The sequence below is a fragment of the Uloborus diversus genome, chromosome 2 (genome assembly GCF_026930045.1).
Source record: "Uloborus diversus isolate 005 chromosome 2, Udiv.v.3.1, whole genome shotgun sequence".
NCBI lineage: Eukaryota > Metazoa > Arthropoda > Arachnida > Araneae > Uloboridae > Uloborus > Uloborus diversus.
In genome coordinates this window covers 191,358,109-191,373,998 of record NC_072732.1, presented here as the reverse complement: position 1 = coordinate 191,373,998, position 15,890 = coordinate 191,358,109, and the positions used below count along the sequence as shown (strand labels likewise).

At 34.6% G+C, this 15,890-nt stretch overlaps 1 protein-coding gene across 1 annotated transcript in view; it reads left to right on the top strand.

The window, feature by feature from the left end:
• LOC129216733 (ribonucleases P/MRP protein subunit POP1-like) overlaps nucleotides 1-14,676 on the top strand; it is a 56,698-nt gene extending 42,022 nt beyond the window's left edge. The window contains exons 7-8 of the mRNA XM_054850950.1: nucleotides 6,613-6,681; nucleotides 13,610-14,676. Of these exons, the coding sequence (XP_054706925.1) occupies nucleotides 6,613-6,681; nucleotides 13,610-14,637 (1,097 nt within the window). The 3' untranslated portion in view covers nucleotides 14,638-14,676. The remainder of the gene's footprint in view (nucleotides 1-6,612; nucleotides 6,682-13,609) is intronic.
• Nucleotides 14,677-15,890: the final 1,214 nt, after the last annotated feature.

The window sequence follows — 15,890 nt, the reverse complement described above, 5'->3', positions numbered from 1 at the left end:
GTTTTTAGGACTTGAAATTTGAAAAATTTACGGAAGAAAGTTACCGAATTCCTACTCTTCTCCTTTTGTTATTAAGAATGACTTACAATAAAGTATTTAGGTTTTCAATTTCGAAAACTTTCTGAGGGAGCTTGTCTTAACCCCATCCATTTCCCTAACATCATACAAGATGTCTTCGAATGTTTCGGTCTTTAATTTCAATTAAGTTTCTTGCTAAAGTCACCGATCGCCCAATCATCAAAAAAATATCATCTAAAATTCTGTTTTAGGACCTCAATTTCTTCGTTCTTTCCCAGCATCATTCAAGTTTTTCAAAAATTTCGTTTCATGACTTTAATTTCGAAAAGAGAGGGGAGAGTTCCCTAACTCATCTCTTCCTGTAACATCATCAAAGATGACCGTTACTTTTAGCTAAATCGAATTAAATGACCTTAAATTGCATTTCTGAAGTGTCAATTTTAAAAATTTCCGGGGAGCACTCGCAAATCCCCGCTCTTCTGAACATCACTATGGGAAAATGAAATGAGCTGATGTGTGCCTTACATGACTTCCTTTTACTGCAATTGAATGTAATTTTCCCATTATTGGTAATTTTAATGTGATTTAATAGTTTACTCTCTAAATATCACCAACAGAGACCAAATTGAAACCAGGTTTTGAAAAAAAATAATCGCCAAATTTGTTGCCAAGTTCGCGACAAAACTTGGCGACCAAAAGACTGACGATATATCGCTAAGTGTCCGCCAAATTGTAACACCACTTGAGTTTACATCGAAATTAAAAATGATTTCCCCACCCCAAAAAGGGGCAAAAGACCCCCTTAAAAACACCCGAATGCAACCAAAAGGGGAGGTGCACAATTAGACCCCACTAGGAGTCTACGTACCAAATTTCAACTTTCTAGGACATATCGTTCTTGAGTTATGCGACATACATACGCACATCCGCACATACATACTTTTAGGTACATACGGACGTCACGAGAAAACTCGTTGTAACTAGAATGCCTTGTTGTAACTAACTCGGGAATCGTCAAAATGGATATTTCGGGTGTCTATACGTTCTTAGGCACTTATCCACGTGTGGTCGAGTCGAAAAGAAAACTCAACATTCATTCGGGGATGAGCAAAATGCAAATTAAGGTCGATTTTTGAGTGAAATTTTTTTCGTGAATACAATACTTCTTTTTTTGTAAAAGAAAGTAAAAATAAAACCCATCCCTCAATTCTTAAACGGAAGGGGTGTCAAATTTTTACTTATCCCCCGGACGCTGCTACGCCTCTGAGAAAGATGGGGGGGGGGGAGTTCTCTATACAGTTTGGATATGTGAAAGGGGTGGGAGGGCGTAATCTTTAAGCTTGGCCTAGGGCATAAATAGACGTTAATCCGGCCCTGGGTATGCGTACGTTCTAGTTGTGCACTTAACTTTTTGTTCTCGATCGGGTGTTCTGAAAAGGCTGTTTACTCTTTTTTTGTGGCTATTAATTACTTATTTCAATGCAAAACTAATATAGCGTCTCAGACTGACGATCATTTGGTGATATATTGCCGAATAGGAGATCATGGAAACAAATATGAAATGGCGAAACCGTTTTTTGTGTCATTATAAAAGATTCCCGTTGAACAGACGGTAATTTTTAATTTTTCGATATTTGTAATATGAATCACAGTAATAGTCTTTTTTGTATCGCTTCGGCGGAGTTACAAGGTTGGGGCCCTTCGAAATACATTTTGGGGCCCTATTTCTCTATCACAGAAGTTGTAAAACATTTATCGTAAGCATTTTTGTCGATGCCCCTATGGTTATGGGGCCTCTCGCGCAATTGCAACATTTGCTATATTTTAAATCCGCCACTGCACGTTGAAACAAACTCGGGTGCAAGTTTTGGAATGGTTTTTCTGCTCAATGTTTATGATTATTTTGAACTCTTATTTTTTACGACTATTTTTTGAATTTCCGAGAACACTTGCGTGCCCCTCCTCCCACTCCCTCAATTTCTAAAATTAAACTCTAGTTGTACTTCTGAGTTGTTTAAGACTAACACCATTCATAAAATTAGAGACTTTTTTTTTTCAAACTTTATCTATTGTTTAGAAAGAATTTAGAGCATTAATGTAAGAAAGTGATTAAAGACGTTTTGAATGGTGAAATAATTCGGAAATCAAAGGGACTTTGGAATTTTTTCTTCGGAAGTGCTGAAGTAGATTCAGAAACTCTTACGAATCGTTGGTGGTAGCGGTTCTGTACTAAAAAATTGCCGAAGCGTGAGTTACTCCAAAATCTGAGGGTGACCCCCCTAAACCTACCTCGTCGTTTCAAGCATTTCTTAATATTTAGCGATTATTTATTTTGGTCAAGAAATGTCATTTTCCGTATTTCTCATACTTGTTACACCTATATTTCGTAATGCGCCATCTTTTTTGCATCATTAATAGCGATCAATTGAGTAACTATTTTTATGTATCCATATAAAATCAATGAATAAGTTATTTTCGTTTTTTATAGAAAAGTTTCAAGGATTTTCTATAATGCATTTTTTTAAATTTCAGAAAATTGTTAAATTGAAAAATTTAATTTGAACTTGTTTGTAAAGCTTCATAAAAGATTGAACAATCAAATTGTTCAATATTAGTCTCTTTGTTTTTCTTCCTTTCTTTTCTTTCTTTCTTTTTTTTTTTTTTTTGGCTGTTGTTCTTTCTCTTTCATCATGCAGCAGTCAAAAAAAGGAGAAGCATAACTACACCCTAAACAGATTGTACGTAGTACGATCCAAAAATTCAGGGACAAGCTGTATAAAACCTTACCCAGAATAGTTCACATTACCAAAGCACATCCACTTTCAAAAGGTCACCTTGAGGGACTATGTACTTCTGCCAGTGTTCATATAACTTTTGGAAACGCTCCTGGAAGTCATTTTTCGCTACCTTCTATGATGCAGCTTTATCTTCTCCTGACGGAAGAAAGCTGCGTCCATGCAAATGTTTTTTTGCTGGGAACAGGTAAAAGTCACACAGAGCAAAGTCCAACGAAACGTTATGTTATTTGTTTGTCATATCAGAGTATTGACCAATCGAACCGTGCATCCTCAACATGAAAGTCGCCTTCTTCCCCACGATGAAGTCAAACCAGCAGCGCAAGAGACCTTGCAAAGGGTTGCGAAAACTGTCTTCCAAGAGTACTTCTAAAAGCCATACGAACGTTGGCAAAAGCCGTTCGAGGTGATTATTTTGTAGATAGATGTGCTTCGTTAATGTGAACTATTAAGGGTAAGGTTTTATACAACTTGTCCTCGAACCTTTAGATCATACTACGTACGTATGAGTTTTCAACTTACTATTTCATAACTTTTTGAGTGGCGCAAGTTTACGCACATGAAAACATCACAAGAGAATTTGCGATAATTAACTGAGGAGGCGTTCAAAATGGATATTTCGGTCACCTTATGTTCTTAGAAACATATGCATGTACAGATGTGCAGAAAAAACTTGTGAAGTATAATTTGGGTGATCGTAAAATAGAAATTTAGGTCGAAATCGAGATTTTTTTTTTTTTTTTTGTGATTACAATTCCTTATTCGTAGAAAGGAAGTGAAATGAATCAATAATCCTTTAAATCCCTGACAAACTTATCAATTTATTTCTGTTTGATTTTTTTTTTTTTTTTTTTGCCATCGGCCAACAGCATCGGCCATCGGCCATCTTTGAACAATCGGCCAACAATCGGCATCGGCCCATCGGCCAAAAAATGCCATCGGTCGAGCCCTAATTTTTGGGTTTGTATTCTGCATTGGCAGACTGCTGAAAAGAATTCTGCTACCTGGTTTGGGACCAGGACCAGAGATTGTACTGATTTTAGGATTTGGTGAATTTTAAGGTCATAAAATAACGATAAATTTTTCAATACATCAAATCAAAATCTTAAGGCAAGCAAAATGAATGAAACACATAATTGCATTTTTTTGCTTCTTTATTACAATTATACATGGCAAAAAATACTGAAATGTGTGTGATGAAAGCAATATGATAAAATCTAAGAAACTATTTCATAATTTTTTAGTAAATCAGTTTGTAACCTGTTCTTTTTTTAAATTATAAATAATCATTAGGTTTTGTTCAGTAATGCAACATAGTTTCTACAAAAACCTTTCTTTGAAAACTCCTAACACTAAAATGATTAGATGAATAAAATAGTTTTAATGAGCAGATTTGTGGTACTCTACTGTATCTGTTTGGCAGTTTCAAGTTTTTCTACAGTTGTGCAATTTATAACCTCTTTTGATATGCTTTTATTTTTTAAGAAATATCTATGAAAAAATTATCATTCAATGTGCTTATGTTGTTAAAAATTAGATTTTTTGGAGAAACCAATACGTCTTTTATTAAAAAAAAAAAAATTCAATATTTTTGCATTTTAAGTCAAGTGTTTTGTTTGCTGGCCTCAGGGTTCAAAATTAACAGTTAAAATAAGACTAAAAATTTAAGTTTGATGACCATGATTTGACATCCAGTAAACCTTTTTGATGTTAAACTTTTTATAAAAAAATTTATGATCGTAGTTTTTACGTCGAGTCTTTCTTTATTGGTAGCTTTATATGTCATGCAGAAAAGGTTTATATATTAGGCAGAAATTGCTTAATATACTTGAACTATTTTTAAATTATGCCTGAGCAGAAAATTTTGGCAACTATAAACAAAATCTGGATGCCAATAACTTTTTACATCCTATTTTTTAAAAGAGAGAATTGTCACCTATTAAAGGAGCGAAAGACCCCCCCCCCTCCAACCACTGGTATGCGGTCATGGAACCGGGCTCTTTTGATCTCAACTGTTATAGACAGGGCCGGATTTGGAAGTGTGGAGGCCCTGGGGCAACAAATGAGTGGAGGTTCCTAATCAGGGTTCGAAAAGATCATCATATTTTCGAAAATATCCAATACTTTGATATATATCCGAATGTTTTGATATAAACTGCTCGACATTGAAAATGCAACACCAGGAAAAAATGATCAGAAAGTGATGAAATTTGGAAAAAAGATAGAGACAGCAAGGAATAATAAATGATCTTAATTTCAAAATGATAGACAGAATGCATTGCGAGAACGGCATCGGCTCAGTAGGATGTAGGACCACCGAGGACAGTGATACATGAAGAAACACGTCTAGGCATAGAGTCAATAAGGGTGCGGATGGTGTCCAGGAGGATGGATCTCCATTCCCTTTCAACCATTTGCCACAGTTCGTCTTCTGAACGAGGTAGGGACAGAGTCTGCAAACGGCGTCCAATCACATCTCACACATGTTCGATTGGTGACAGGTCAGGAGTGTATGGTGGTCAGGGAAGCATCTGGGTGCCTTGGAGAGCATGTTGGCAGGTACGAGCACTGTGTGGTCGGTGTTATCCTGCTTAAAAATTGCATTAGGTAGCCCTTGAAGGTAAGGGATTGCCACCGGCCGCAGCACATTATCCAAGTATCGTTGAGCCGTCATAGTGCCCTGAATACCAACTAGAGGTGATATGGAATTGTACGCAATTGCGCCCTAAACCATTATGCCACGTTGTCGTGCGGTAGGACATTCCACAGTTACTGCCGGATTAGATCTGTCTCCACATCAACGCCACACACGTATGCGGCGACTATCACTAGATAAACACAAGCGGGATTCATCTGAGAACACGACATTTCGCCGTTCTGTCATTCACGTCGCTCTAGTCTGGCACTATACTAAACGTTGCTGTCTATGTTGTGGGGTCAATGGCAGTCTTCTTAGCGGACTCCCTGATTGCAGACCATGCGCGACCAAACGACGGGAAATGGTTCTGGTTGACACAGGAACATTCGGGGTATCTTGCGGATGCTGCAGAATTGAGGAACAAGTGACTTATGGGTCTGCTACAGCTTGTCGGTGGATGCGTCGATCCACACGTTCTGACATCATTCTGACTGCCCCTGCACCCCCCAATCTTGCCACATCTCGTTGTTCCAACCATCTTCGGCACAGCCGATGCACCATGCTCGCATCCATGTGGGTATCAGCTGCGATTTGACGTACGGACCAACCTTCCCTTCTCAGTTCGATCACCATACCCCTCGTAAAATCGCCTATCTGCTGGAAGTGCCTTCGTTGACGGCGGCCTGGCATTCTCTCATGTTACACGTATCCTCCAAGACAAAAACAAAATTTCTTCGATAATTCTCCAGTCAGAAATAAGGACACGAATATTGCCCATTCTGCCAAAAAAGAAAAAGGAAAGAATGTCATTTCTCTCTAATGGTTACTGTAAAAGCACTTATTTATTTTCATGAGCTATATAAAGATATCGGTGATTTCGGGAATTGAAAATTTCTTGAGTTTTATTGGGACGTAACTGAGAGTGGAAAAATTATTTCACCAAAAGTTTTCACGATTATGCCAGACTTGTGAAAATTAAAGCCTTGCAAAAATAACAGCTGTTACAGTATTTAGAAGCAAGTATTAACCTTTCTGTGGTGATAAAAATATTTTATTTTCTGTTCAAAATATTGTACGACACAAAAATTGAAAATAATGTAAAAAATAGTTTAAAATTTATAAAGTAGTTTTATATTTTTTAAACGAGTTTTTATTTTGTAGAAGGAGTGAACCTAGGATTACGTGAAAACAAAGTGCCTGTTATACTTGTTCACCAGCCTGGATTTGATGGTAAATTTTCATATACATATATTTTTTAAATACAATTACTCTAAAAATTGAAGTATATTTCTGGTACATTTGGCAATTTATTTCAGAAGTTAAAAGATATGAATTTTCTATACTGAAATCTTGTTTCATCCTTACTCCCTTCAAATTAAATATAAAGGTATTTATTGAAAAGCTTTGAAAATAGAATCAAATATAAAATGTATTTTAACATGCAAACATTGAGCACCTGCTTCACAGAAAATTGCTTGCTATATATAAGGTTTTAGTCCTTTTGCATCCTTCAAAGATTTCAATTATTTTAAGATTGGAAATTATTTGATATATGATGCATCATGTGGTAGTTAAAAAAATGTTTCAAAAATATTTTTTTAAAAAAATCTTTCGTTTGTGAATTTGGTTCTAGTTTGACAATAAATTATTGGTACTTACTTCTTTTTCAGAGAAGTACCAAATTTTAACAGAATAAGCATTCAATTGCTTGATTTTAAATTTAAAAAAGAAATAAATAAAGTATAAACTTTTTCCAACTAACATAGCTTTAAGAAAAACAAAGTCATTAAGCATACCAACACTGAAACATGCTCCATGAAAATTGTTTGCTGTATTTGGGATTTCAGTATTTTTGCAGCCTGAAAAAGGAATCATTTATTTTGAAATATGGAGGTGTTTTTATCATATGTCAGCCAAGCATAGCTTTTATTTTTTATTTAAATATTTTATTTCACTTATTTATAAAATTCTAGTCATTGCGGATTTTTCGGGAAATACTGAATGTGTAAGGAGATTAATTGTTCACTTGTTTTTAGTTAAAAATAAAATATTTACTAAAACACATTAAAAATGAAATCAATTATATAAAATGTTGTTTTAGCATGCCCACACTGAACACATGCTTTGCAGAAAGTTACTGTATTTGAAATTTCAATCCTTTTGAAGTTCGCAAATTTCTCAAGTATCTAGAAATGCAGAAATTATTTTAATCATATCCAAACTTATAACGTTTCCTATATTCAAAATTTATTATTTTAATAACACTTCCTATTTTACTGATTATTTAATTATTAGTAGTTACATATTTTTCATTTTAAGTATTAAATTTGCTAGGACTAAATAGTTAGGTGTTTTTCATTTAAACAAAAATAGAATTAAAACTTCATTAAAAAATATTTTAAATAAAAAATAAAATAAAAAAAAGAATTGAAACTATTAAATGGATATGTTTCAAAGTGTGGAAATTGATTTATCATATTCCAGCTTAGAATGACCTTTTAAACAACTTTTTTTTCCTTTCTAATTAATGAGTTATTAATAGTTATTTTTTGTGGTAAGTACCGAATATTAAAGGAATTATTACTGGTTCTATTCTCCGTTTCTTTTTAAATTGAAATAAACAATTTATTGAAATAATATTTTAAACCATGGGCATTGAAAAAAACAACAACTAATTAACCATGCCTGATAAAACACATCCTCTCTGAAAAATTGTTTGATATGTTAAGTTTTTAATCCTTTTTGCTTCCTGCAGTTTTTTATTTCCTCCCCATGTTTGGAAATAGACAATTATTTTATTAAATTTATATCCCCATTTAGAATGGCTTCTTTTTAAAAAAATGTTAACATCTTTTCTTATCTAACTAATTAGTAAATTATTACGTTCTTTTTTTGGAAAGTACAAAGTTTGAAAGGGTTAAATAACTCTCTTAAACTTTATCGAAAAATTTACTCTAAATAAAGGATTGAAAAAATAAAGTAATATATAAACACGCTACATTAAAACATATTCTCTTTGAAAAATTACTTACTGTGTTTGAGATTTCAATTTTTTTGTATCCTGCAAATTTTTCATTCATTTTGAAGTCTGAAAGTTATTTTATCATATCTTGGCTTTGAATGGTTATTTTGTTTTTTTTTTTAACTTTCCTTATTTTACTGAATATACTGTTAGTCGTTACTTTTTTTTTTTTTTTGTGAAGTACCAAAAGTAAAAGTGCTTACATCTATTTAAATTAAAAATAAAATATGTAAACCTTTAAAATCAGAATGTAGGAAGAGACAAAATAAACATTCCAACATTGAATTCATGCTTTGAAAAAAAGTATTTGTTTTGTGTCAGATTTCAATCCTTTTGCATCCTGTGAATTTTTCAATTTATCTGAAATATGAAAATTATTTTCTCATTCCCTAATATAAAATTGCTTTTCTTCCTTTTTATTTTAATTTCGTTTTATATTTTACTGCTTAATGAATTATTGATATAGTTACACTTAATTATTTCAGAAAGATTTTATTGCTTTTTGAACTGATACTGTAGAGCCCTACTAAATCACCCCTATTTTTTAAATTTTGTAAATTGTTTTGCTTAAATTTTTTTGTTTGTAGAAAAAAATACATCCAGCTTTGCCACTGGTATAAATGTTTTTCTTGAATACTTATTGTCTTTTTTTAAAAACAGTTTTGAATCTCATTTCTCCACTTGTTTTAAAAGCCCACCAAATCTAAGGCCTGTTGATTACGACTTACATTTTTGCAAGTACTAGAATCAAGACTGAAATGTGAAAGGAAAAATTACTGATTCTGGCTCCTTTTCCCCAAAATCAGTTCGACTCCGCAGCCTTAACCATCATCAGATAAATTGAAAACAGTAGAACCTCGTTTATTCGGATTTATCCAGGTTAAATTTCTAGAGTTAAAAAAAATTTTCATATTAACAAAAATAATAATTTTAAATTAGGATAGCTGAAATAAAGTGTGCCAAACATATGCTTTTTATTTTAATTATGTGTTCAACTCCTGCATTGATCGCACAATAAATTGTAGCAATCTAACAAATATCATGGCATGAAATGAATGAAAGGGGGGCTCAACCGAACCAAGCACTGCGATGAGAGGTCTATTGTACTAGTCCCCAAACAGAAGCCTTAACCCATTCATGCCGGCTGGTACAAAAATATACCAACCGGGAAAAAAATTAATTTGTCCTCACATGATGCTATCTCCCCAATAGCTGTACATTTTACATAGTAAATAATCACAAAAAGGGAAAAAAATATGTTTACTGTATCTTTGTTAAAAACGGTCGTAACAGTAGGCTTAAAACTTGAATAAATCATAACTCCAAAAGCATTCGTCTTCCGTCAAAAAGTAAAATGCAAGTTTTGCATGTATTTTAGTAATTTCAAAAAGGTTTAAAAATTGTACCATAATTGTAACAGTGTATTTGATTCAGATATACTTTTAAAACGTTGTTTTTATCTTTGTTTCGTGTTATGAATTCTCTTTTACTTTCAATGGTAGAAAATTGTACCAACCGGCGAATATGTAGTCACTGTCTTGCTTCGGGCAAATGAAGTGTTTAATCTAAAATTTGTACAAATAAGTGATATTTTTAAAAGATTTTTTAAGTATTTTAGTAGTGTTGTTAATTTATTATGGACGTCATGGACGCAAAAAGCTGATAAGAGGAAATTCGATTAGATTTGAATATAAGCTGTGAGTGTTTTTCTCGTAATACGGACTTTTATTTTTTTCGGTACCATATTACGTCACCTAGACGAATTGGTATAGCATAAAATATTAGTATTGGTATAGTATTTGTATAGTATATTTGTATAGTATGGAAAAATAATAAGAACCTAAGTACCAGAGGAAATGCATGCCATTATGGGCAAGTTTTTACTTTTATTCCTGTGCTAAATGATATTCTTTCAACTTATACATTGAAAGAGTATACAAATGTATGTTCCATTGGGTTCAAGAAATGAAATGAAGAAATACACACACAATCAACCAAGAACAGCATGTGGTAATGCTGCAATAAAGATGATGCTGTAAAATGGAACGGCAGTACTACAGTAGCAATTACAAGCAATAAAGTATTCAGGACATGATGTGAATCAACAGTAAATGAGATGCTTTTGAGAAAAATAATTTTATTATTCCAATATCGTAGTTATTGAAACACATAGCAAGTGCATCTGTCGGATAGACCTTTTTGATCCGTTAGAAGAATACGGTATTAGAAATTGTTGCAAAAAAAAAAAAAAAAAAAATGTGGAGGTCACTTTTTTTTGGGGGGGGGGGGGGGGGGCAATTTCTGCAAAGTGCTGTAAAAGAATGGCGAATGTTCCAGACTTTTTGAAAAGAAGATTCACTATTCATTCCGAGAAGATTGTGATGCATAAATATTCGGTTAAAAATATATTCAATTCGAAATTTTACTACATTTTTAGTATCGATTTTTTTCAAGTTCATATTTCATAAAATTTTATTTTACAAAATGAACACATTTCTTTTTTCTTTTGAAATAAATGAAATTGTAATTAGAAAACTCTTTTATGTAAGTGTAAGTAATATTCTACAATTATAAATAATTATAAGTGGTAATCAATGCAATTATTGCAATCAAACAATAAATCTAAAATTTGCAAACAAAATGTGCTCACACCATACAAACGCCGGTTGGTAGAAAAATCTACCATAAAAATAAAAATAGAAAATTTAACGGGAAAAATTAAATTTGTATATAATGCACTTACTAGACATAAAATAAATAAATACTAATAAAATTATCACAGTTTATTGTTTTTTTCGAAACCGGCATTAATGGGTTAAAACAGACCAGTAGCTGAAGCAGAATTCAGCAAACACCTAATATGAATATTATGAATCTCGCATGGTTCAAGTAAATGATGACCAAGGTGTTCAAACCTATAGGCAGAAAACACTTCACAATCACACAGGGTGTGAGTAATAGTTTCCTCCTTAAATAACCTCTGTAAATTTGATCATTACTGACACCCATTATAGCAAGGTGCCACTTTAAGGTGTAAAGTCCAATAAGAAGACCAAAAGCCTTCCTAATACTATTTTTGTTAAGAAGCCTATTGCATTTCTGGCATATGATCCTCAGAGAGAATCAGGTCTGTCCTCCTTAGAAAGACAAGCTGAATATGTTCAATGTCATCAGGAGATAATCTCTCCGACGGGAAGGTTTCTCTCACAACAACCATCTTAAACATACGCAGTGCATGAGCCTAGGACTGTGGTTGACCAGTCCTTACTCCTTAAGATGCAGCAGTTTGTGCAGGGGTTGAAACCTCCGATCGATGACATTTGGTTTCTCCTACCTTCTCATGGATGGCTGGCCCAGTGGCTTTCGCCTTCTGTAACAGCCCCCCCCCCCCATCTCTTGCCTGTGCCTGTTGCATTTCGTGCATAAATGAGTACCCCCTGCCCCCCTACTGCAGTGTCGGTGAGTTGCATACCTGCACCCTCACCTCCTCCAGCAGCAAGATTGCTGGTTCTCTCCATGAAGCCAGTATCCAGCTCCAAAAGAGTAGGGAACTGGGCTGTTGTAAACGGTCAACACCCGCACAACCACCTTGTACGAGTGCAAGGCAAGTTACAACGAGGTTTCGCCGGGTTCCTCGAGGGGACCCTTTAGTCATCAGACAATCCAGATGCCATCCATCCACCAGCACGGTGCCTCACACCTTAGATTACGTATCCATTTTAGTCGCCTTTTACGACACGAATGGACTACGTTGGGATTATTCTGCTCCGGTCACCACACGGAGATATCATGGCATACTTGGAACGTCGGACCAAAAACACTGCAACTGAACTATAAATGATAGAACATGAAATGTACTAGACAGCCCAGTTATCACATCCAGAGACTATACTTTTGTTCTTATTGGAGTTCATCAGTCAAGATTGGTGAATAACTGAGCTGGAAGCAGATGTCATCTCATTGAAGCTGAGAGTATCAACAAACTGCCTTAGCCCTGGCTTAGGGGCTATAACTTACTGCTAAATACCCAAGCTTTGCCTTCAATTCACGAGTCGAACAGCATCATGCTGCGGACACCCGCTGGTGAGATAATTTTTATTTATCTACCAGTTTGTTGATACAAACGCTCAGCTTCAATGAGAGGACATCTGCCTCCAGCTCGGTTATTCACTAGTTCAGGCTGATGAGTCCCAATAAGATCGAAACTGCAGTCTCTGGATGTGATAACCGGCTGTGTGGTACATTGCATGTAGTTCTGCCTTAGTCATGGCTTATGGTCATTAACTTAGTAAATGACAGTGGTTTAATTGAATAATGTAAATGATAAAGTGTGCATTGTGTGAAAAACAATCCTACGTAATTTTGTTACAAAGCATTGTTTTTTGCTGTAATATGAGGATCAATCAATAAATAACAAGGCAGAGATATTCTTGAAAAATACTGACCGAAATTTTCCCACTGGGAAATTAGTCGCATAATTCCGCACTCATAAAAGTCCTTTGGCTGCTGCTGGAACCAATTACGCACGTACTTTTTTATTTCATCGTCCAAATGGAATTGTTGTCCTCGAAGTGCCTTCTTGTGCTTCCCAAAGATGTAAGATCATATGGGGATAGATCTGGACTATAGGGGGGGGGGGGAGTTCAAGACTTTCCACTCAACTTTCTGCCAAAGTTCCTCAGTTGTATTGGTTGTCTGTGTTCTAGCGTTATCATGCAACATGATGACAGCATGTGAAAGTTTACTAGAACCACACACAGCCAATGCAAAAAAAAGAACTTTTGCTGAAATTTAAGTGGGAAGTCTTGACTCGCCCCCCTCAGAGTCCAAATCTATCCCAATATGATCCCACATCTTTGAGGACCTCGAGAAGGAACTTCGGGGAGAAAGATTTCATTCGGACAACGAAGTTATGGAGTGCATGCATAATTGGTTCCAGCAGCAGCCAAAAGATTTTTATTGGCACGTAATTATGCGACTAATTACCCAGTGGGATAAGTGTATAAATAATTTCGGTCAGTATTGTTAAAAAATGCCGAATTAAATCTGTTTTATAGGCTCTCTCTCATTATGTATTGACTGATCCTAATATATAGTGAAAGTTATAGTAATATTTATCTAAACCTTATGTTTCAGGTGTAGGCAGTGGCTGGGATCTAATTGCTCCCCAGGGTTGGAGCATGGCATTCTGGATCCCATTCAGCTATGGTGGATCACATGTCGCTGGACTCAGGGATGTGAGCACTGTAAACATAGAAGCTGGTGTTCCAAACTTCCCTTACAGCTACCCTGATACCGCTGCTGGTAGAGTGTACGAAGAAGAAGATCAGGAAGAAAATACCAAGAAATTTTTGAGGTATCCACCTAATAAGAGACCTAATTTTGAATCCTTGGGCACTGTGTCACCTTTTAGTATGCCCTGGGTAACACTTTTAGATAACTGGGAAGACGAACTTAAGCATCAAAATTCTGAGTGGATCCAAACAGTTTTTTCGTCTTCCAATGTATCTTCCTCCCAAAGACCATCCGATAAAGATAGCAGCAGTATGTTTGTTCTGAGATCTAAAAGACTGTTGAAAGAACTGAAGAGATTGAATAAAAATATTTCTAAAATGGTCTGCACACTGGATACGGAGGACGCACAGGAAACGCTGGATTCATTAACTTCTTTTGTGAATTTGTGTGTTGCAGAAGTTGAACTCATAAAAAGATCAATTGTTTTAGTAAAAATTGATTCTCTGTGTAGAGGCATACCAAAGAAATTTTCCGCACTTTATTTACCAAATGAATCCGACCACCAGTTGCTGAGAGAGAATTCCAAACTTCTGAATCCTGTAGAACCGAATCATTCTGAACCATCCAATAAAAGGCAGAAGTTATCTAAAAAGGAAAAAAAGGAAAAGCTTGAGCATATGTTATCGTCTTGGAAGAAGCCTGAAAATTTATTTTTGAATTCTGAACGTAAAATTATAGGTTTTGTGTCGGAAGGTGGTTTTTCCAGTTTGAGAGGCTTTGGGTGCGGCATAGGACACTGTGCTTTGACAGGTTTTCTTACATTGTTTGAACATTGTATAAAATTTCAAATACCACCAGTAATGTTATTTAGGGAGCAGAGCAGTTTTCAATATCGTGCTGCTAATGTTGAAGTAATTGATTTCTACTAGTTTATATAAATATTATTTTAATTATATTCTTCACTATGTTGTTTTTCAGATTCTTTATATAATGATACTGGACATGAATTATTGTTCATGTTAAAAAAAATAAATATATAAATAAAATATTTGTATTTTTATTTTCACAAAAAAAAACAATGTTTTTCTGTATTGCTTTGTTCTCATGAGTCAGTTTACATGAAGTGATGAATTACATCAATTTATCGTAAATTAAAACTAACTCATGATAAGTCAACTTCTGATTCGCTGAGGCTTAAATGATTTCATTTGTTAAAATGGGGTGAGGAATGCCAGTTTCCATTTTGGTAATGATTGTTGGCACAGTGTCAATTTAAGAGTTCCCCCCTCTTTTAACACAAACAAAAATAAGTTTGTTCAAGATCAAGCATCAAATTACAGCTAAAAATGATAATAATAAAAACATTTGGCTTTCTATTTAACAACTTTCAAGGGACCACAAAAAATCGTCCTTAAGTAGAATGCATCCTTAAATAGAATGCTTTTAAAACTACAGTGGAGCCTCCGGGACCGTGAAAAATCGTCTTTAAATAGAGAAAGTCGTTACATAGAGCCTTGTTAAACAGAGAGTTAACTATATAAACAGTATAACCTTGATTTAACAACTGTCAATGGACCGAAAAAAGTTATCGTTAAGTCAAAGAGCATTTTAATGTATCATTAAATTGGGGGAATCGGGGTATCGTTAAATCAGAGTTATACTGTATCTATATTTTTTTCCGAGATTTTGTTTTTCAAATCTTGTCCTGACTGCAGAAAACAATGTTGTCATTCACAAAAACTGTATACACATGTTTTGAAATTGAAAATAACTTCTTCACCAATTCGAAAGGTGTGAGCTTCAGGGTTTCAGTACAGTAACACAGGATAACTTTGAGCCCCAATTTCTGCAAGAATGTTGCATAGTATACAGTCTATCCTCGTTTATGGCGATTAATCTGTCCTAGACTTAACCGCGGTAATTGAATTTTTGCAAAGTAGGATTCTTTCAGTAGGCAAATATATAATACATTTGCACAAATACAGTTTACAGAAAGTATAAAATTTCTTCATAATACATAATGTTTATGACTTACAAGGAGACAATACGGTCTCGGAAATTCAGATCGGGATGAGATTTGGCAGATTAGTAGTATCGTTAAGGGTACTCTCAGGGTAAAGTAATAAAGCGCAAAAATTCCAAGAAAACAGCCTTTAAAGATTTACGCGCAACTTGTAAACTA